We start from the raw sequence: 22006 nt of genomic DNA, 5'->3' as shown, positions 1-22006 counted from the left end.
GTTGACACATAAAATTAACCACATATTCATCATCAGCATTTGGTCTGCACTCTTTTGGGTAGCAAAATGGCAGCAACAGTTCCAGCCATCACATCCTCACTCAACATCCAAAAGCTGGAGTAAGAAGAGGCAGATGTTTTTGCTATACCCTTTCTAAAAGTTAGGAAAAACATCCCCAAAGATGAGCCCTCCGTACCTACCCCTCATTTGTACTTCCATCTCATTGGCTAGAATTATGTCATATGCCCATTCCTAAGCCAATCACTTGCAAGGGGAGAGATTTACCCCCATGCCCTAGGACCAGGAAAGAGCTCATCTTCCTCTGAAGCACTTGACAGTCTAATACACTGTTGTTAGAAAGGAAAAAAAGGTTTGGATGGGGCAAGTAGGGGTTGGGGGAAGCTACTGGCTAAACAACTAACAGTGTCTGCCATAATTTCTATTATGCCTTTTTAAAGATATGAACACTGAGGCTCAGAAAGGTTGACTTGATCAGCACCACCCAGCTAGAACTATCAAGTTAAAATTTCCAATCAGATTTCTCTGGCTCTAATTTGCTTGCTCTATTTATAGGTCTATCTGTAGAGAGACCTAACACTGCCCCATACTGTAAACTTGAGCGAGTGCCTTAATCCCTCCAAATCTTCTGTCACTGATAGACACAACAGTAGTCCTGACCTTTTAGAGTATCCTATTAACTTAGATCATGTATGTAAAGCACTTTAGGTATCATCTATTGCCACTGCATCGTAAAAAGAACACACACTGTACAACTCCAGGAGGCACTATTCACCTAGAATATAAGACAAATTATGCCCCTGGAATTTCACCATAGCATCACCCTTACTAAAAGGCATAGAAAACTTACCTCTAGAATGAGGAGTGGAGAATTCTTGGATTTAAGTACGACAACACAGGCAAGTTTTAACTCAGTGCCACAACAAACAGGTGAAGGAAAGCCAACAGAATTTTCCGAGCCTAATGGTAAGAACCTTTATATATGTATGCCTTATATTCTCACAAAAGCCCTAAGATGATAAAGAAATTTTGTTATTGCTTTTGTTTTTCCTGTAGAGAGTTACTATGGTAGGGCTTAATTCTAAAAAGGAAACAGAATTTCCTGATTTCCTTGCTGGAAGATATCGTCAGTCAGTCAACACCCTTTCCAGGGGGCTCATTTTGTCCCTCGTATTCTAAGTGCCAGGGCTTCAGCATGATGTAGGAGGTACTGAGCTGCAAAGTCAGAAGGTCTGGGTTCTAACTTTGCTCTATGTCCAGCTAGCAATATCAAAGTGAACAGTCAATGATCATGTACTTTTCTCTCTGTATCCACATTTACCCGTAAATAGGGTGACAAGGTAGACTCATTGGTCTCTAAGGTATCTTCCAGTTCTGACATTCTCTGAGCCACTCCCACCGCTCTGGCCTCATGGGGATGCTGCAATTCAGACTTCATTAGCAGGGATATCTCAGCTAGCCCCTCAAGAGAGACTTAAACAGTCACAGAAGCAGAAATGAGGAAGCCATTCAACACAGCTCTTCTGAAACACAATGTATGGACAAGGAGGAAGGAGAGATGGGTTGGCTGAGGTAGAGGAGTGATTGGCTGCTCTGAAGGGCAGGCAGGTGAGGCAAGTCTAGTCATCCTTAGTGCATGAGTGGTCACGTGTGGCAGTGCTACTGAGAACGAGAAAGGGCCTGGTTAACAGAACAATCTATGACATAGCTCCCTGTATATGCAGTCTGAAGCCTCGGGTCTGAGTAATGGGTCTGCTGCTGTTTACCCATAACCTGGTTTCCACAGCGATCCTGGTTTCTCCAGTAAGGAGGTGGAAGGAAGACGGTGCGATGTGATGGGAGGAGTCCTGGAAGCAGGGTAAAGGATATCTACTTTTAGCCCCATCTTGGATAAGCCATCTGCACCCATTGGGTCTCAGATGCTTTATCTGTTGAGTCCTGCAGCAGATGATCTGGAAAGTTCCTTCCAGGTCTCTGGCGATCTAACAGATGTTATCAACTGCTACTGTTTCTTTGCACATATCTGAAAATTGTTTTCTTAAAATGTGTCTCTTCTTATTTTATCTTTATTTTTATTATTTATTATTATTATTTTTGGCTGCACCCTGTGGCATGCGGGATCTTAGTTCACTGACTAGGGATCGAACCAGTGCCTGCTGCAGTGGAAGTGCAGAGTCTGAACCACTGAACCACCAGGGAAATCCCCTGTCTCTTCTTGTTTTAAAACATAAATGGTATAGTTTCTTGAAGGCAAAAGAGACAAAACTGGGGCAGGGAGGTCGAAAATTCAGTCACATTCTTGAAACTGAAAAAGTGAGGGCTACTGAAGGAAAATCAGATAAAAATGTAGGCATCTGTAAATTCCCAGGATGTGATAAATGAGGGATCCTTAATGTCTGTCCAGTTTGGGGGAGCAATTCCAATTACCTTATCAGTGCCCACAGGAAGGACTCATAAATGGTTAACTGATTAACTTTAGGATCAATATAATGACTAGGCAAGGAGGTAGGTGATTATAAACGTTTCCTTGCAGTTCTAATATCTGGATATATTTTGCACCCAGAGGACACTTGTGGAGGCAACAAAGCCTCGAAAGTAGGATGCATAATGGTCAGGTAAACCTGTGTTGGAATAATATCAACTAAGCTATTTACTGCGGAACCCCAGGCAAGTTTTTAATCTCGCAGGCACTGTGTTTCCTCATCTGTAAAATGGAGAGAATAACAGTAGGTACCATACAGGTTTGTTCACTTAACAAATATTTACTGAGCACCTACTAGGCACCAGGGATATATTAGTGAATAACACTATCCTCAGGGAGATTCTTTCTAGTTAGCAGAGAGACAAAGTTGATAAATAAGCAAGTAAATAACCAAGACAGTGATAGGCATCAATAAGTGCTGTGAAGGAAATAAAACAGAGGAAGGAGTGAGTGACTGAAGGGAAGGGTGAGACATGAGTGTTCAGGGCAGACCTTGCAGAGGAAATGACATTTTTCAGGAAGCAGCAGCCATGGGAAGCTGGGGGAGAGTGGCCTTATAGGCTGAGGAGACAGCAAAGCCTCTATGGCAGGAACTAGCCGGGTATGTTTTAGGAATAGAAGGAAGGTCACTGTAGCTGGAGTGTGGTGAGCAAGGCAGAGGGTGTGACCGAAGCGGAGGGGAGATGGGGCCAGATCTTACCGGACTTTGTAGGCCTGATACATTTTAACCCAACAGCAATGGGAAACCACGGACAGGCTTTCAGCAGGAGAGGAAGCTGATGGTGGAAGCTGATGTGTAAAGATGGCCCTGTTTGCTGTAGAGAGAAGAGACTGCCGATGAGCGGGCCTGTTAGGACTCAGCTGTGAATGATAAGGGCTGGGCAGTTGGTGGTGGTGGAGATGGAGAGAAGCATTGATAATTCAATACTTTAGGATATACGCTGGAGGGCAAGTGGATTAAATGGGGTCATCTATGTAGAACACCAAGCACAGTGCCTGATACGAAGGGGCTCAATCAAGTGCTTGGATGGATAATAGGATCTGGTGTAGCAGGCCTGTTGCAATTCCGTAAGTCAAACAGGAATTTGGCAAATACTTAGGTCACAGAGCAGGTTAGCAAGCTGTTTCAACCACTCATTTATTATGTGCCACTTGGGCAAGTCACATTTGGGACCTCAGTTTCCCCATTCAGAAATGAGGAGTGACCAGGTGAACTCTAAGGCAGCTGCCAGCGCTTACATCCTGTGAGTCTTTTTTTATAGGATGTATCAGTCAGGGTTTGATCGAAGAAGCGGAGTCACTCTGAGTAAGGTAGAATCAAGAGTTTATAAAAAGCATCAGACCTGACAAAACTGTGGGAGCCAGTGCAGTACTCTGCAAGGGTACTGGGCCTGAGGTCAGTACAGATCAACCAGGCCTGCAGTCAAGAAGGAAAGCTGGGCAAAAAGTTTGGGAAGTTGAGGGCACGCTGGAACCACAGGGACAAACTGGATCCTGTGTCTGTCTCTAACCACCTCTAATCTTGAGGTTGCAGGTGACCTGCAAAAGCTCGAGCCCTTGGCCACAGAATTACTCAGGCACCTGGCCCAGGACTCAGAGAAGCTGAAGGACATAGTGCAGGTCCAGATCCTGCCAGCAAGTGAGCCAGCAGTTAGGGACAACATCCGTGAACCGCCACCGTGCCTGGCACCCAACACTGACTTTCAGAGCATAAAGTGCTGCTTCACTTCCACCTCCCCAGTCTCGGGCTAATTTCTCTTGTGGCCAATCCCAATCTAGAATCATGCAAGAAAGGGAATTCTGGAAAATGTAGTTCTACTGTAGCTAAATGGACACAGTACAAAGCTACCAGAGTCACTCTCTGTCAACTTGGCAGTCACACACCCTTCTTTTAAGATGACTTTTTTTTCTGGCGGGCCTCTCACTGTTGCAGCCTCTCCCGTTGCAGAGCACAGGCTCCGGACGCGCAGGCTCAGCAGCCATGGCCCACGGGCCCAGCCGTTCTGCGGCATGTGGTATCCTCTCGGACCGGGGCACGAGCCCACGTCCCCTGCATCGGCAGGAGGACCCTCAACCACTGCGCCACCAGGGAAGCCCACACACCCTTCTTTTAACCATGCTTAACTTCTTATTTATTTATTTATTTGGTTGCACCGGGTCTTAGTTGCCACACGTGGGCTCTTTAGTTGCAGCATGTGAACTCTTAGTTGCGGCATGCATGCGGGATCTAGTTCCCTGACCAGCGATTGAACCTGGGGCCCCTGCATTGGGAGCACAGAGTCTTATCCACAGCGCCCCCAGGGAAGGCCCCATAGTTAACTTCTTCTTTTTAAAAATATTTATTTATTTTTGGTTGTGTTGGGTCTTTGTTGCTGCGTGCAGGCTTTCTCTAGTTGCGGCAAGCGGGGGCTACTCTTCGTTGCGATGTGCGGGCTTCTCGTTGCAGTGGCTTCTCTTGTTGCAGAGCATGGGCTCTAGGTGCACCGGCTTCAGTAGTTGTGGCTTGTGGGCTCTAGAGCACAGGCTCAGTAGCTGTGGTGCACAGGCTTAGTTGCTCCAAGGCACGTGGGATCTAGTTCCCTGACCAGGGCTCAAACCCGTGTCCCCTGCATTGGTGGGTGGATTCTTAACCACTGCTCCACCAGGGAAGCCCTTTAACTTCTAAATAAAAACAGCAAAATCATGCTTCCACTTAACATGACCCAACTGTCTCCCAAGCAACTGAAAACATAACCCCATCTAAAGTCCCTTTATTCATCTTTGGGTAGTCATTCTTTCTCTAGCAGAGTCACACTCTCTTTTGATTATTTTCTTACTTACTTCTGTTGTGGTTATATGTTGCTGAATAACAAACCAACCTAAACCTATAGGCATTGCAACAGACTGAATGTTTGTGTCCCCCCAAAATTCATATGTTGAAATCCCAATCCCCAATGTGTTCGTATTGGAAATGGGGATTTGGGGAGGTGATTAGGTCATGAGGACAGGCACGAATGGGATTAATGCCCTTATAAAAGAGACCCCAGAGAGCTCCCTTGTCCCTTTTGCTATGTGAGGACACAGCGAAAAGGCATCCATCTATGAACCAGGAGGTGAACCCTTACCACTGAATCTACTGGCGCATTGATCTTAGACTCAGTATCCAGAGCTGGGAGAAATAAATATCTGTTTATAAGACACCCAGTCTGTGGTATTTTGTTACAGCGGCTCAAATGAACTAAGATAGGCATAAAACAACAACCATGGATTTAGTGTGTCAGGAATTTGGAAAGGCACAGCAAGGATGGTTCTTCTATGCCCCACAATGTCTGGGCCGGGATGACTCAAACAGCTGAGGGTGAGAACAGCTGGGACCAGAGAATCCACTTCCAAAATGGTTTCTTCATTCACATTTCTGGCACTTGGCCTGGGACGGCTGAATGAGAGGCTTATCTGGGACTATCAACTGGAAAGCCTATATGTGGCCTCTCCTGCATGGTGGTATCAAGGTAGTTGGACATTACAAGGCTGCTCAGAGCTCTAAAATGAATTTCCCAGTAAATAAGGTAGAAACGGCAAGGCCTTTTATGACGTAGCTTTGGAAGTCACCTAGTGTCACTTACTCTGTACTCTGTTGGTTGAAGGAATCACAGCCCCTTCCAGATTCAAGGAAAGGGGACGTATACTTTGCCCTTTAATGGGAAGAATGTCGAAGAAATTGAGGCTGTTTTAAAACCACCACCTGCAACGCTGTCTAGTCTAGTTCTTGCTTATCCATAGCAGGTGGCTGGTTCACCCTTTGGTAATTATTTAACACCATTTTTATTCCTGTTGATATCTCACCTGTATCAAATGATGAGAGTGACGTCTGTGAGAATATCATTACAGGTGCCTTCTTTTCTATGCTTCCCAAGGTCTCTTGGAAATTTACACATGCCTCATAGCTAAGCTCACATTCTAATTTTTCTACAAATGTATCATTTACAGGAGATCCCGTGACTTATAATTCCTTGGCTTGAGATCCCTGCTTACAGCCTGTGTTGTAGCATGTATGATTCCTAATGGCTTTAGCTGACAATGATGAAATGAGCGGTCAACTAGCCAATGAACAATGATAAGAAAATGTCTTGAGCTGATTTATGAAGTAGAGAAACAGGCTTCTGAATCAAACAACAATTTGGTCAAGACACTTTTCTACCTTAAAAGACTTAGGAATTGGCACAATAAAATAAAAAATGAAGATAAATGATTGGCAAAACAACCAAGTTCAGAAGAAAGCTGAAAGCTGTTTTGCAGGACCAGCTTATAGAATAGACTTGACCATCATTCTGGGACCAGTTAGGTTGTATTTTGGTTGTCACCTATACCCAGCACATAAAAAGGCTCTCTTTTTTCTGAAGAACTAGAGCACTTAGAACCTGAACCATTCATTTATTTTATTTTTTTAAATAAATTTATTTAGTTAGTTAGTTTTGGCTGCATCGGGTCTTTGTTGCTGCGCGTGGGCCTTCTCTAGTTACGGCGAGCGGGGAATACTCTTCCTTGCAGTGCACGGGCTTCTCACTGCGGTGGCTTCTCCTGTTGCAGAGCATAGGCTCTAGCTGCGTGGGCTTCAAGAGTTGCGGCACGCAGGCTCAGTAGTTGTGGCTCACGGGGCTCTAGAGCGCCGGCTCCGTAGTTGTCATGCATGGGCTTAGGTGCTCTGCAGCATGTGGGATCTTCGTGGACCAGGGCTTGAACCCGTGTCCCCTGCACTGGCAGGCGGATTCTTAACCACTGTGCCACCAGGGAAGTCCCCCATTCATTTATTTATTCAACAAATATCTATTGAGAGCCTTCATTAGGTCAGGTAGTGTTTTTCTTTGCTGTTCAGCACAGCCTGTAACCTCAGAGGATTGTGAAGGAGACTGAAAGAAACAAAACAAAAAAACAGACACAAAGAAACCAAACGTATAATACAGTAAGAGAGCTCAAGAAAAAGCTCTTAACTATAAACAAGCTTGTTTCACTCTTGGTCTCATGTCTTAATCTCCTCCAATGTGACTATAAGCTCCTTGAAGGCAGGGACATCCTTTTATATCTGCATAACACTCAGTACTCAGCTCAGTGACATGTCCACAATGGTTATTTGGACTAAACATCATTGAACATTTGCTAATGGCTTGACTGATAAATACTGAAATGAAACGAGGTTGTAGAGGTATAAAATGTTTGCATTACTTTTTGTCTCCTGCAAAGGTTATTGGTTGACCATCTGTGCATTAAACCATCACCACCAACAAGTAAGACTGTCCTCTGTACCATTTTACGCTTGGAAAGAGGAACAACAGGGCTTTGATTCCTTGATACCCAAGAGTTCTACGGTGACTTGATTCTTCTCTGCTAGCTAATGGTGCAACCATTATAAGAAGGGGATTTGCCTCTGCCATTACTTAACCACTTGGGGCCTCTGATTCCTCAACTTTGAGCAAGATTAGTGTTCCCTTCTGCTTTATTCAGTACACATGTTCTTGTTTTATAACTAGTTCGCGTGCAGGGTAAGATGCAGCACCTAGACTGTCCATAAACCCATGGGATGGGGCATGGCTTCTCCCTATGCTTCTGTTGTCCCACAGTAAATTCCCAATCCCTATGAGGTTTTAGTCGCAGTGAATTTTCCCCTCAAAAACCAAACAGGATAATAATGAACCACTTTCTTGCATTTTCTATCAAGACAGCTCTTTGTGAGTTTTAAATGTTCTGTTCAGATTCAAAGAAGCTGGTTTCTTCATGAGTGGCTGGAATAAGACTTTTCTTGGAAGCTACTGAATATGGATTAGTTGGGTTGTTTCGCAGGAAATAAAAAGCAGGCTCTAGGGTGACTACTTCAGCACTTAATTGGGTTAGCAGAGAACTGCAAATGAGAGGTTTCCCTTAGGAGGGAAAGGATGTTTATAGGCCCCCCCCACCCCCCTAGGTGGTGGATTTTAACCTAAACGTTAGTCTTCAAATGCAGCCTTTAATTTAGGAACCATTACAAGAATCTATGAGAGCAGAAAATGTCAGGTTGAAAAATTAACACATCACAGGAGTTAATTAGAACCCAGCCTCTCATTAGATGCAAATGGAGAGCCCTCCAACTGCCCAACAGCCCGCTGAAGTCATGTTTGTTGCCTCTCCAAAGTGGTTGCATCCTTATTACTCAGGGAGTGGACTAAGAAGCTGCCCAGGCACTCAGGCCAGAGCCACTAGGGACCCACGGCCTGTCCTTTAGGTTAACAGAAGGTCTATTCCCAAGTCCCTACCTTCTACTCCTCTCCTAAACGCTCTGCGTGTCACAGGGTGGATAGCCTTCTGCCTGGAACTCCCTTGGGGAAGTGTTTTCTGCAACAAAGACAAACATGCCATGCCTGTCACCAGGCGCAGATTGTCGACTGTGTAAACCACTCTGTGAGAGGGAGGCTGAGGCGCTCCAGGCCATTCAGACTTAGTTCTAAGTCGTGGTCTTTGTTTTCTTCCCACATTCAGACTGAAATGTGATTCCCCTGGCTTTCTTTTTTGGAAAATACCTGCGATGAGTTCCATGCCGGGAAAGAAAAGCTGTTGACAGGAAAAGCTTCTGACGGGCAAGGGGCTTTCTCAAGTGTTCTCAAAGGAGACAGTCGCTTCAAGCAGGCTGAGGCAGGGATGCCCGGGCTCTAGGAATGAGAGGTCCAGATCACAAAAGTATCATCTTTAACTACGGATTAGGCCAAGTGTCAAGCAGCTTCCTCTGTTAAGAGCAGTGCCATGCACACAGACCTCTGGGCCAGGGAGATATGCATCTGAGTCCTTCTCTGTCACTTACTCTGTGTTCTTAGGCAAAGTACTTAACCTCTCGGAACATCAGTCTTCTCAGGCTGTTGTGTGAAATAAATGACATAATGCACGTACAGTGTTTAAAACAGTATCTGGCACAAAGTAAATGTTCTATATGAGTTATTTGCTATTGACTTAATAGTATTCCTTCACCTAACACCAGTGGGTTCCCTCTGTGTGCCAGGCCCTGTGCGAGGGACAACTCCTGCTTCTTTACCTCATGGACTCCATTGTTTAATAAACCACGTACACATATCTTTAGCACAAAGCAAGCTCCCCTCCCCTCCCCGCAAGTGCCGTAGGAGAAGTGCCAATCGCACATAGCTCTGCTTTGTCCAGTAGCTCAGAATTGTGCTGACCATCCCCCTTTGGGCAGCCCTCCAAACTCAGCTACCTCTACCTTCAATTTACCCACAACTCTCTCTGTGTGCACTTACACATCGAGTTACAGTTGTCTTTTTATTCTTTGTCTCCTCCTGTGAGTTCCTACAGGGTGAGAATCATCTATTCATTTGATTCATTCATCTAATCATTTATTCATCTCTGTAGGCCAATGGTCTCATGCATTACTCTGCAAAGATGAATGAGCACCACATGAGTGGTACAGAGGCCCTTCCAACTTGCGTCCAGCCTCTGCCATATGCCAGACTTAGCTGCAATGTGAGGTTATAAACACACATTCAAACTTGGTCTCTGCCATCAAGTCCCTGGAAAACAGTGGTGTAAGTGTTGGGCCAAAATACCTCAGGAAGAGGGTAGAAAGCTCTTAACCCAGATCCTCAGACCTGGGCTGCAGAAGATGTCCCACAACAAGAACAATAACCAAGTTATTCGGCGCTTAGGATGTGTCAGTGCGCTCAACGATTTACACGCATTATCTCATTTAACTCAGAACAACCGTGTGGGGGGAGATACGAACTTCCTTATTTTACAGATGGCCAGTCTGAGGCTCCGAGAGGCACACTGGCTTGACCACAGTCCTGCAACGAGTAAATGGCTTAGGAATCCACCTGCTGAGGGTTTCCCTGGCCCGACTGGAAAGTGGAGAGTGTGGGCTAGCACAAAGCTCCGTCCAAGGAGGGGCGGGTGGGGAGAAGGGCTGGTAGCGAGAGGGAAAAGTTGGATCGAAACACGGCTGGCATGAGCCCCAGGACTCCCGCAGAAGCAGAATAAGTCAGAAAGAGATGCAGGCTGCAGGGGAGGGATGCCCGGGAGGCTGGGGAAGGGGAGCCCCGGCGGTTGTGCGCCTTCTCAGCCCCCCATGCACAGGTCAAGCTTCTCCCCTCCTGCCCTCTCACCCTCCCAACCTTATTTAGAAACCGTGTCCCCGAGACAGGAAGGGCGGCGGGCCGAGAAGCACGGAGCGTCCCGGTCTCATTTCCTTTCGAATCCCCCTGTGGAATTTCATTTCATACGGTGAGGAAATCGGAGCGCGAGACCGTTGGCTGGTCTGCTGCTCCGGGGCGCCTCCCCCATTCGCGGCTGGAGACAGACAGCTGCCGGGTGCAGGTCAGGCCGAGGCTGGGGGCGGGGAGAGGGGGGGCGGGCTCCAACCCAAGCAAGATCGGAGTGAAAATAGCTGCGAGCTCACGCTGTACCAGGCACGGTGCTAAGCATTTTACGCGTTATCTCTAATCCTCCCAAGTCTCTTTACGGATGAGGAAACTGACGCCTAGAGGCTGAGCAATTTGCTCAAGGTCACACAGCCGGATTTAAAGGCACAATCTTTGTAAAGCCAAATCCCATGTTCTTTGTATACGTTTCTCTGCTTGATGGGGAAGTGGCCACGGGCTGAGGTGACAGCTGGAAGTAAAAAAGGAAAAGGGAGCCGACTCCTCTGGGAGCGCTTCTCACCTGGGAGAGAAGGGGGAGGCTGGCCCGGCTGGAGCGTCTCGGCTCCATCCCCGCCTGGCCCCCAAGCGCTGCGAACCGGGTGGGAGGAAAGTGAGAGCCGGGAAGCGGGGCGGAGCGCTACGGGACGGGAGGGAGGGGCGGAGGAGGGGGGCGGGCGGGCGGGAGCCTCACCCTGCCCAGGGCAGAGCGGCCCCGCCCCTCGCTGGCCACGGCGCCCGGCCATTGGAGAGGCGCGCTGTCCGTCCCGTCCCGCCACCGCCCAGCAAAACTCCAGCGCCTCGGAGGGTTCGGGTGGTGAGAGCGGTGCGGCGCTGCGTGCTGGCGGGCTTCGCGGAGACGCTGAGCGGCCGCGGCCGGCGCCGGGTTGGAGGCTCGCCGCCTGTAGCCATGACCCTCGCAGTCTGTCCTTCGGCCCCGGCCGGGGGCGTCTAATACCCCACACAGTCGCGCGCAGCTGCGGGAGAGCCCGGCCGCTGCCCCCTCGTCGCCCTTGGCGCCTTATCACACTTCCTTTCCCGGAGCTGGGAGCAGCGCGGGCAGCCGGCTCCCCCGTGCAAACTGGGGGTGTCTGCTGGAGCAGCCCTCGCCACCGCCGCCTCTGCCCCCCGGCTCTGGCCATGGCCTGGCGGGGCGCAGGGCCGCGCGTCCTGGGGGCCCCCGGGGGCGTCGGTCTCAGCCTGCGGCTGCTGCTGCTCTTGGGGCTGCTCCTGAGGCAGGCGCGGGGCTTCGGGGACGAGGAGGAGCGGCGCTGCGACCCCATCCGCATCTCTATGTGCCAGAACCTGGGCTACAACGTGACCAAGATGCCCAACCTGGTGGGGCACGAGCTGCAGACGGACGCCGAGCTGCAGCTGACAACTTTCACGCCGCTCATCCAGTACGGCTGCTCCAGCCAGCTGCAGGTGGGCGCACCTACCCCGGGCGGGACCCCTTGGGCAGGGACGCCCCAAACTAACTCCGTGGAGCCCTTGCCAAGTCGAGCCCCCTGCCCCCTTCCTAAGTCTGAAGGGTATTAACTATCCTGGAGAAGTGATTTCCATTCCCACCCCCACTTTTCTGTCCCTTCTCAGGGACTGGAAGCCAAAACATTGTGTAAGTCATCTGGCCTGCGAAAGGACCCACTCTTACACCCCGCCCTTCCGTTTTTCTCCCCTGCCCACCCGTGTCTGGCCAAGCCCCTAACCCCAGTGGAGCTGAGAGTTATCTTTGCCAAGGATTCTGGCCGCCGCTGCTCGGTGGGCGAGTCCCAGGCAGGGCAGCCAGCTGCAGCTAAGACTTGGAAGGAGAGATAAGGAGACGGGAACTTCTCCTCCCTCACCGACCTCCTTCCTCCCCCCGTATTTTTTGGGTGGGTTATTAAATGAAACACCCCTGCCCCGTTTCTGCAGAATGGCCCCTCGCGTCGTCCTGCATGATTTTAGAGGTCACGAAGTAAGGAATGGCTGCGATGGCTTGAGTTCCTTCTTAGCCTCAGGGTTAAGGGCAGGTTTAGTACTTGGCGGGGGAGAAGATATCACTTGGGAAAAAGGCGTTAGTATGGTCAAGCTCCAGAAGGTAGTTTGTGTATTGGAAGTTTTGTGGGGTTTTTTTGTTTGTTTTTGCAGTCATTAAAAATATTAAAGCTTATGTAATAATATAGAAAATGTTCATCCTACCATAAAAAGTGAAGAATTTGCATATACAGGGTGATTATAATCTTATAACAACAACCAGTTCATTTATTTATTTTTTATTTTTTTTTGCGGTAGGCGGGCCTCTCACTGTTGTGGCCTCTCCCGTTGCGGAGCACAGGCTCCGGAGGCGCAGGCTCAGCGGCCATGGCTCACGGGCCCAGCCGCACCGCGGCATGTGGGATCCTCCCGGACCAGGGCACGAACCTGCGTCCCCTGCATTGGCAGGCGGACTCTCAACCACTGCGCCACCAGGGAAGCCCCAACCAGTTCATTATTAAAAAAAAAAAAAAAAAAAAAAGAACCTAAAGGAAAATTTTAAAAATGTTAACACTGGTTGTGTTTTGACTGGTGAGGCTACGAGTGATTTTTAGAAATTTAGAAAAGAGAGAAGTTGGGGGAAATAGAGGATAGTTATCCAGGCTAAAAGCTTTAGAAATCTGTGGTTCTGGTTGTAACTTTTGAGAGATAAGAAACAGGCAGGTAGCTGACTTACTAGGTGCATGTTTTTACATAGGTCATTTGAAAAGTTGGATTGTGGTTTCAGAAAGATGGTTGGGATTAGACCTGTTGCTGGTAAAATGTCTCTTTGGAAGTTTCAGGACTTTAGAACTAGGTTATAAAAACTTAAGAAAATGATTCTCTAGCTCTCAGTTTGGAAACAGCACATATCCTGACATCAGTGACAATTTTGCTGGCGAAACAGCTTTTGCAGGCATATATATTTTTAATTACATGTATCCTGGGGAGGCAGCCAAGCTGTTTTGAAGGACAGGACTGGATCCCTTTACATGCTGGAAAATAGTTACTTGTAACTCTAGACTTCATAGACAACATCTGTAAGGAGCCAAGCAGACTGTTTATCAATGCTGGAGGAATTGAGGACAGCAACTGGACTCTCCCCTGCTGGTGTTGCAGTTTCAGGGACTGAACATTTATATTTTCCTATTGTGCTTCATTTTTATTCTTTGAGGAAACCTGGCCAAACAAACCCCTGGTATCCAGAGGCTTCAACCTGCATCCCATCCTTGGATTTAACAGTATCTCAGTGAGGACATTTTCTCTTTCAATATGAGACTGGTTAAAAAATAATTTTAGGGGATAAAAGAGAGAAAGGAGAGAATATTAACGTGAGAAAAGCCGTATCTACTTTTTTTTTTTACATTTATTTGTACGGTGATAAAGAAATGGGGGTAAAAATAAATCACCCCATCACCCAAAGGACTGAGTCATTTGGTTAGTCTGTCCAGCTCTTTCAAATAGTAGCTGAAAGGGGAGGGAGACTCAAAGTCAGCTTTTTAAGGTTTATTTCCCCAAGTGTTGTGCAAAAAGGGATTATGTAATTCTTCGTGTCCCTTTTATATATTTATTTATCTGTGTTCTCCTGGAAAGGATTGCTAGACCCAAAAGAAAAAAAGTGTGCAAGTGATGGATTATTAGGTACATTTGTTTGAGGTCAGAGTCAACAGACACCCTGTAGACTGATTTAAAAGTAGATGCGTACTTTGCCCAGAAGCATTCAAGTCAGTTTTGTGCAAGCCTTTGGTCAAACTTCCAAGTCATTGTTTTCTTTGCTCATTTCATGACTTTTCCAGTTCTTCCTTTGTTCCGTGTATGTGCCCATGTGCACAGAGAAGGTCAATATCCCCATCGGCCCCTGCGGCGGGATGTGTCTTTCGGTCAAGAGACGTTGCGAGCCTGTCCTGAAGGAATTTGGATTTGCCTGGCCAGATAGCCTGAACTGCAGCAAATTCCCACCACAGAATGACCACAACCACATGTGCATGGAAGGGCCAGGTGATGAGGAGGTGCCCTTACCTCACAAAACCCCCATCCAGCCTGGGGAAGAGTGCCATTCCGTGGGAACCAACTCTGATCAGTACATCTGGGTGAAGAGGAGCCTGAACTGCGTTCTCAAGTGTGGCTATGATGCTGGCTTATACAGCCGCTCGGCCAAGGAGTTCACCGATATCTGGATGGCCGTGTGGGCCAGCCTGTGCTTCATCTCTACCGCCTTCACTGTGCTGACCTTCCTGATCGATTCTGCCAGGTTTTCCTACCCGGAGCGCCCCATCATATTTCTCAGTATGTGCTATAATATTTATAGCATTGCTTATATTGTCAGGCTGACTGTAGGCCGGGAAAGGATATCCTGCGATTTTGAAGAGGCAGCAGAACCTGTTCTCATCCAAGAAGGACTTAAGAACACAGGATGTGCAATCATTTTCTTGCTGATGTACTTTTTTGGAATGGCCAGTTCCATCTGGTGGGTTATTCTGACACTCACTTGGTTTTTGGCAGCGGGACTCAAATGGGGTCATGAAGCCATTGAAATGCACAGCTCTTATTTCCACATTGCAGCCTGGGCTATCCCTGCAGTGAAAACCATTGTCATCTTGATTATGAGACTGGTGGATGCAGATGAACTGACTGGCCTGTGCTACGTGGGGAACCAAAACCTTGATGCCCTCACGGGCTTTGTGGTGGCTCCTCTCTTCACTTACTTGGTGATTGGAACTTTGTTCATTGCTGCAGGCTTGGTGGCCTTGTTCAAAATTCGGTCGAATCTTCAAAAGGATGGGACAAAGACAGACAAGTTGGAGAGGCTGATGGTCAAGATTGGGGTCTTCTCAGTCCTGTACACGGTGCCTGCAACCTGTGTGATTGCCTGTTATTTCTATGAAATCTCCAACTGGGCGCTGTTCCGGTATTCCGCAGATGACTCCAATATGGCGGTTGAGATGTTGAAAATTTTTATGTCTTTGTTGGTAGGCATCACTTCAGGCATGTGGATTTGGTCTGCCAAAACTCTTCACACGTGGCAGAAGTGTTCCAACAGATTGGTGAATTCTGGGAAGGTAAAGAGAGAAAAAAGAGGGAATGGTTGGGTGAAGCCTGGGAGAGGCAATGAAACTGTGGTATAAGGCTAGCCAGCCTCCATGCTTTCCAGATTTTGAAGGGGGCATGCCAGCATTGCGGTGCAAATGCTACTAAAAGCTTCATGCAGTGAATCTCAGTTTGAACAAGCTAGCAACACTTAAGTGACCCCCATAACCCTCCACCACTCTCCCCCGTCTCCCCCCAGCATCATAAAACTAATGATTTTTGCTGCGGACTTTGGAATGATCCAAAATGGAAAAGCCAGTTAGAGGCTTTCAAAGCTGTGAAAAATCAAAACATTGATCACTTTAGCAGGTCGCAGCTTGGAGCGTGGAGGTCCTGCCTAGATTCCAGGAGGTCCAGGGCGATGCTGCTTTTCCCTGCAGGGTGGGATTTGAGCTGTGAGTAGGCAACTTGCAGGGAGAAAGATTAACTTTTTTAACCCTTTAAAAATTTTAAATACTAACTGGGTCTTTCAGATAGCAAAGCAATCTATAAACACTGGAAACGCTGGGTTCAGAGAAGTGTTACAAGAGTTTTAGAGTTTGGCTGGTCTAACATAAACATTTTCTGTGGTGTACTGTCTGCTGTTTAGAACTTTGTGGACTGCTCTCCCAAGAGGTGGTGTCAGAATCTTTCAGTGCCTTTGTCATAAAACAGAATTGTTTGAACAAACAAAAGTACTGTACAAACACACATGAGGTATCCAGTGGGTTTTTCTTCTCTCTCTTCCTCTTAAATTTCAACAGCTCTGTCCCAGACTGCTGCTGTTTTCTCCATTTTACGTTAATGACTCAAAAACAGGTATTTTTTATAGGAATGTTTGCACTGCAGCATGCCTAATGAGGGGGAAAGGAAGGGTGATTCACTTTCTCGACAATCACTTAATTCAGAGGAAAATGATATTTACCAAGTCGACTTACCTTACCCACCCCAGAGACCGACTGCATTGAGCAATGGGGACTTAATATATTTTACTTGTGTGATTGCATCTATGCAGACGCCAGTCTGGAAGAGCTAAAATGTTACGTTTCTTGGCAACTTTGCATTCACACAGATTAGCTATGTAACTTGTGTGTGTCAATTACAATTAAAAGCACATTCTTGGACCATGACATAACAGTTACTCAGCTGACTTTAAAGCTATGGTCAGCTTGCATTCTCAGAATGATAGTGCCTTTTTTTTTTTTTTTTTCCTTTAGCATAAGAATGTTATCAGAGTCTGGTCTGCTTACCACAATGGAGACTTTTTCAATTTTGTAAAGGGAGCTAAGGACAGCTAATCCAACTACTTGGTGCATAATTATTTCCTAGTAATTGGCAAGGGCTCCGGGTAAGATTTCCTTGGAGGCAGTGTGGCCTGGAGTATTTATATGGTGCTTAATGAATCTCCAGAATGCCAGGAGCTTGATTGGTTCGTGGGGAATAAAGTGTAGACCGTATGAAGTGAACTGCAAACTCTTAACGGCACAGGTCTTAATTGCCTTTTGCAGAGGTATCCAGAGCTTTTAAAATTTATGCTTTATGTTCCTTGCAAGGGGGTACCCCCTAGCAGACTCTCAAAAGCTGCGATTCTTTTACAATTGTAACTGGCCTTTCCCCTGACCCGCCTCAGGCCTTCTAGTCACCAGATCTCTGGGACAAATTATTGATGATGTCACAGGTTGCTGTCGTTGAAGTTCATACCTGTCTTTGCTTCAGCAACTACCTTGCGATGACTCATTTATTTATTTATTCATGCTCCTCCCCCCTTTAAAACAGGTAGGAAAGCTCTTCTATCACATTTCTTTGTGGAAAAATATTTCCAGGGACTCAGATTTCCAAAGAGGAGTTCAAATTCTGGAAATAAGCATGTCTTTTTTGGTTTGAGCTTTATGCCCCCTGGTTTGACATTTTCCTTTCTTCTTTCTCTGTTGTGGTGTGGTTCTTGACCTGTCTGAGATGAAGATACACGTAAGGTCTGTTGCATGTTTTGGAAGGCAGAGGCTTGGGGCTTTGGACACAGATGCTGAGTGGGCACCGGTGTCCCCTGCTGTGTGTGCTGAGCCTGAGTACCTTGCCTGGACTCTGGGTCAGGGCTCCAGGAGCATGAGAAATGATCCCCAGAAGGACCAGTTGAACTCCATCTGAGACTGCATCGCCTATGAAATGTAAAATGTGAACGCCCTGTGCTGCTTGCAGATGGTTCCCATAGCTGGCCGGGGCCCTGGAGCATGCACCCAGGGGCAGAGCCTGCCCTTACTCACGCTCCGCTCCAGTGTCTTGGGAGTTGTGCGGAGACTCTGGCCCAGGAAAGGAAAGAAGGACCAGGCAGGGGATTGTAATGCAGTTCTCTTTGTAATGTTTCAGGGATCGTGTGACCGACGCAGCACCTAGCAGAGGGCCCGGCATTGAAAGGGTGCTCAATATTTACGAATAGTAACAAATAAGTAACAATAAGAGTACTTGGGTGAACGTGGACCCCCAAGTTTTGGAGCTTTCTGGGTTGTAACGTGTCTCTTCCATAAATCTCTTGCCTTCACAGAAGAAATATATATTTGATCAGAAGTCGTCATCGGTGCAGAATAGATGAGTAGCCTTGGCAGTGTCACAGGCTTATAGGCCGTTCCTTTCACATTCCAGACCACGGAGAGTGTTCACGGTTTTAAGAAAGGAGCTTTGTGGCCAAGAGTTAGATATCAGTTACCTTGAAACGAATCCATCACCTGTTAAGTTGGTATTGGTTTTAAAAAAGGTTAATTATCAGCACATTTATTGAGTGCTAACTGTGTGTAAAGCCCTGTGTTAGGCACCTTAGGGGATGTCAGGGAGGATCAGCTCTGTTCATCTAACCGACCTGGACTGGGATGCCCCTGGGTCTGCTGAAATTGGCCATTGGTTTCAGGAAGTCGCAGGGGCTACTGAATTGCCATCTGTTCCACGGTCACCATCTCATAAACCTCCTCCTGGGTCTTTCTCCCTTTAACCCATCACTTATCCCTTCCCAGGATTCCTTGCAAATCGATTCACAGGGGTTTTGCCAGAAAGCATCAGCTCTGTTTCATGACAGTCTCCGTGGAAATCTCCTAGGAAGATCACAAACATTGGCTACAAGGACATGAACTCCCACATCTAATATGGCTTCGGGAGCAGGCAGTTTAGGGCTTGGGGTGTTCTGGTGATTCGTACAGGTGAATTTGAGGACAGCATCTTGCTAGGGAAAAGGTTAGCGTTCTTTTTCTTTCTCGGAAATCTAGGATAAGTGGGTATAATTATAGCTTCCTACAAAATCCCTTGGCCTCAACAGGGACCAAGGGCACCTCTGTCCAGCCTCCTCTCTGGCAAACTCCTCTCTCCTCCTTCATAAAGGCCACACCTCAGGGCAGAGGAACATGGGAAGAGTGGAACTGGCGGGGACCGCCTGATGGAGCTGCTTGGTTGATTCATATCCTTTTTCCTCTATGGAGACCTGTCTCCTGATCTCTGAGACTGCTTCTGGTCTGGCAGCTCACCCAGGGACCTGCAACAGGAGAAGCGGTGACACTTTTTATTTCCCTGAGATGCTCTCTGACTTTGCTTTCCCCTGGCCCTCCCTCCCCTGCATCCTCCAAACCTGGAACCTGGGAGACTTCTGTATCTAGGTTTTGAATTGTAATGTTACCAGCACCCCCAGCCCTGTCCTCTCTGGCCCCCCTCAGCCCCCTGGTCACGGAATTCAGTGTTGGGAACCAAGCCGAGGCCCGAGGGTGTAAAGAGAAACTCGACAGCCTCAGCCCTGGAAGGCAGACTCAACTTAAGATTTCACCAGGGTGATGCAAGCCTCGGCTTCTGGCGAGGTGGCCACAACGGCAGTTAGGGGAGAGGGCTGTGGAGCCCAGACTCTGGAAGGAGCCCCCGGAATCGATCTGTTACACATCCTGCGTTTCATTCTATGATGGAGGAGATTGGAGGGAGTTGCTATTCCAGCCAGAGATGTCGAGTCATTGGACTCTGATGGTTCTTTTTGTTCCTTTATTATGCTTGGGCTCAGAGTCCCCGTCTGGGTTTGTGTTATGTCTGGCAAAGGACCCGGGTTCTCATCTTTCTTCGGGCCTAGGCTGTAGATCTTGGAGCTCCTAGGAGAGCATTTTGCTCCTACCAAGGATCAGGCACCAGCGCCTTAAATAATGGATTTTGTTTCGCTGCGGCCTGGTTTGAGCTGTCTGCCGCTGCCTCTTGCCACGCACATGCGCAGAGATGGCCCACTGGGTGTTACCTGGAGGGAAGCGAACCCCGGATCTCCCCAATAGGCCTCTTCTCCTTGGTACACCCAGTTGCCTGCTCCTGGTTTGCCTTATTTCCCTTCTTCTTTGCATCAGCAAATTCCCAGTATTCACCCAGGCAACTTGTAGAGGGCCTGCCTGGGGTCCTATGAGCCGTGTCCTCCAAGCTTTTGTAGCTCCCTGATCGCCTACAATATTCAGTACGTGACCACTGTCATCCCAGAAGGCTTCCGGGGAGGGGGCGAGAGCCCCTGCCCCCTGGAGGCTGGGTCCATCTGCTCTCCCAGGTGTGCACCTTCCCCCATCCTGCTGAGGGCTCGGGCTGGTATGGCTGAGGGTTTGGGGAGGGGAGGCTGCTTTCCAGGTGTCTCCCCGTGGGGCATCTAGGTGGTCCTGAATTTTTTCCTACCTCACAGGGATGTTGTGAGACTTTAGAAGGAAGGAGGACAAAGGCCCCTCGAGCTCTTTGTAGGAAAGGCAGAATAAGTATCAGGTGTGATCTATGCAGAGATGAATTTCGGCCTGCTGGTGAGGCAGACACGCTCGAGCTCTGTGGCTGTTCTCGGGCCCCCGTGCCACCCGAGCGCCGGCCACCTCGAGGCCTACCTGAGGGACTTTTAGATGTTCGACACAGAGGTACCAGGCAAACCCTCCTACATGCCCTGAACGAGTTGCTGAACGTCAGAGGAAATGGACCCTGCTTTTGAGGATGTACAAACGTATGTCTGCATTGATGTCTGTACTGTAAATTTCTAATTTATCACTGTACAAAAATAAATAAATAAATAAACTTTGCTATTTAATTTTTGTATCAAAGGAAAATAAAGTTTTGTTTAGTAGCTGGTGTGTGATTTGGCCTATTCCTGCAAGTGTCTGAAAGCCCCTGGGAAGCATGCTTACCCAGCAGTGAGAAATAGAGAATTGGGTTTGCAGGGCAGAGGGAGAGCCTCGTCTTTTTTTTTTTTTTTTTTGCTGGTGCTATTTCCTCCCCCTGGGATTTCTCTTGGGTCAGCAAACCCCCGAGATGCAAAGTCAACAGACTTTATCACTACTGTGGTCATCGGTAACACTCAAGTGGTCACTTGATACTTCGGATGTGACTATAGTTCTCAAGCTGTCACCCCATGACGCCCCTTTTTGGCATTCCCAATACATGTAACCATTTTTACACACCTTCCCAGTCCCTTTGACTTAATCTGGCAGCCTGAAACATGTTTCCCTGTCGCTGCTAGAGCTTCAGGCCTCTTGAAAAGGGGAAAGAGAGCCTTTTTTTTAACTTCAGATTTTCATTAAAAGTTTTTTTATTTTTCTGGTTACAAAATGGTTCTGTTTCGTGTAATAGACATGGGAGTATGTTGTATCAATCAGCCAGGAAAATGACTTTAGCTAAATTTATAAGTATCCAGAAAAGTCATCAGACAAAGCAAATTCAAGGCCATTAGCAGGACACTGTCATGGGAGCAAGTAGTATGGACCACACAGACAGAGGGTAGGGAAGTCACTGCCATTGGAGACGGCTGCTGGTGTCCCAGAGGAGAACATCAGCCCTCTTGGTTTGCCTTTCAGTTGCTTTCCACCCCTTGGTCTCACCTGAATACCACCCTGTTTTAGTGTGAGTGAAAAGCCCAGGGAGCAAGAATCTGCAATGCTCTTCTCCTTCGCTGCAGATCACTATTGTATTTTATCTCAAACCATACCTGAAAGGAGGCATGTAATTTAAGTTCTCTTCCCTGTAAGACCGGCTGTGTTTCTCATTTCATTACCTACTCATTATGTAGTTATGACGTTAAGGAAAATTCAACACAAGCTGGAATGAATTCATAATCCATTGCACTTGTAGAAACACTTTCCATATAGAAAATATTTTTATTTACACGATTTCATTTTTTTGCTCATAGCACCTCTCAGGTAAGCAGCGCAGGCACTACTTTTCTTTCGAGACGAGAACTGAAACTTTTGCCAGGAGTACCTCCGTGGGTGAGTAGCCTGTGGGCTAGCCTTGTTCTCTCATGCCTAGCCCAGGGTTTTGTTTTCGTTCTACACTC

General features: G+C 47.5%; 1 protein-coding gene across 1 annotated transcript; it reads left to right on the top strand.

Annotated features, from left to right (window-relative positions):
- Window positions 1-11446: 11446 nt before the first annotated feature.
- On the top strand, window positions 11447-20800 carry FZD4 (frizzled class receptor 4). The gene is made up of 2 exons (XM_067750645.1): window positions 11447-12072; window positions 14436-20800. The coding sequence occupies exons 1-2, from the start codon at window positions 11788-11790 to the stop codon at window positions 15762-15764; spliced, it is 1614 nt and encodes a 537-aa protein (XP_067606746.1). The 5' UTR covers window positions 11447-11787; the 3' UTR covers window positions 15765-20800.
- Window positions 20801-22006: the final 1206 nt, after the last annotated feature.

The sequence above is a fragment of the Pseudorca crassidens genome, chromosome 9 (assembly GCF_039906515.1).
Source record: "Pseudorca crassidens isolate mPseCra1 chromosome 9, mPseCra1.hap1, whole genome shotgun sequence".
NCBI classification, from domain to species: domain Eukaryota; kingdom Metazoa; phylum Chordata; class Mammalia; order Artiodactyla; family Delphinidae; genus Pseudorca; species Pseudorca crassidens.
The sequence above is the reverse complement of the archived record's forward strand: the minus strand, read 5'-3'. Positions and strand labels throughout refer to the sequence as shown.

Coding starts and splice junctions, on each gene's coding strand:
- FZD4 (XM_067750645.1), top strand. CDS start 11,788: ATGGCCTGGCGGGGCGCAGGGCCGCGCGTCCTGGGGGCCCCCGGGGGC. Junction 12,073..14,435: donor GCTGCTCCAGCCAGCTGCAG/GTGGGCGCACCT, acceptor TGACTTTTCCAG/TTCTTCCTTTGTTCCGTGTA.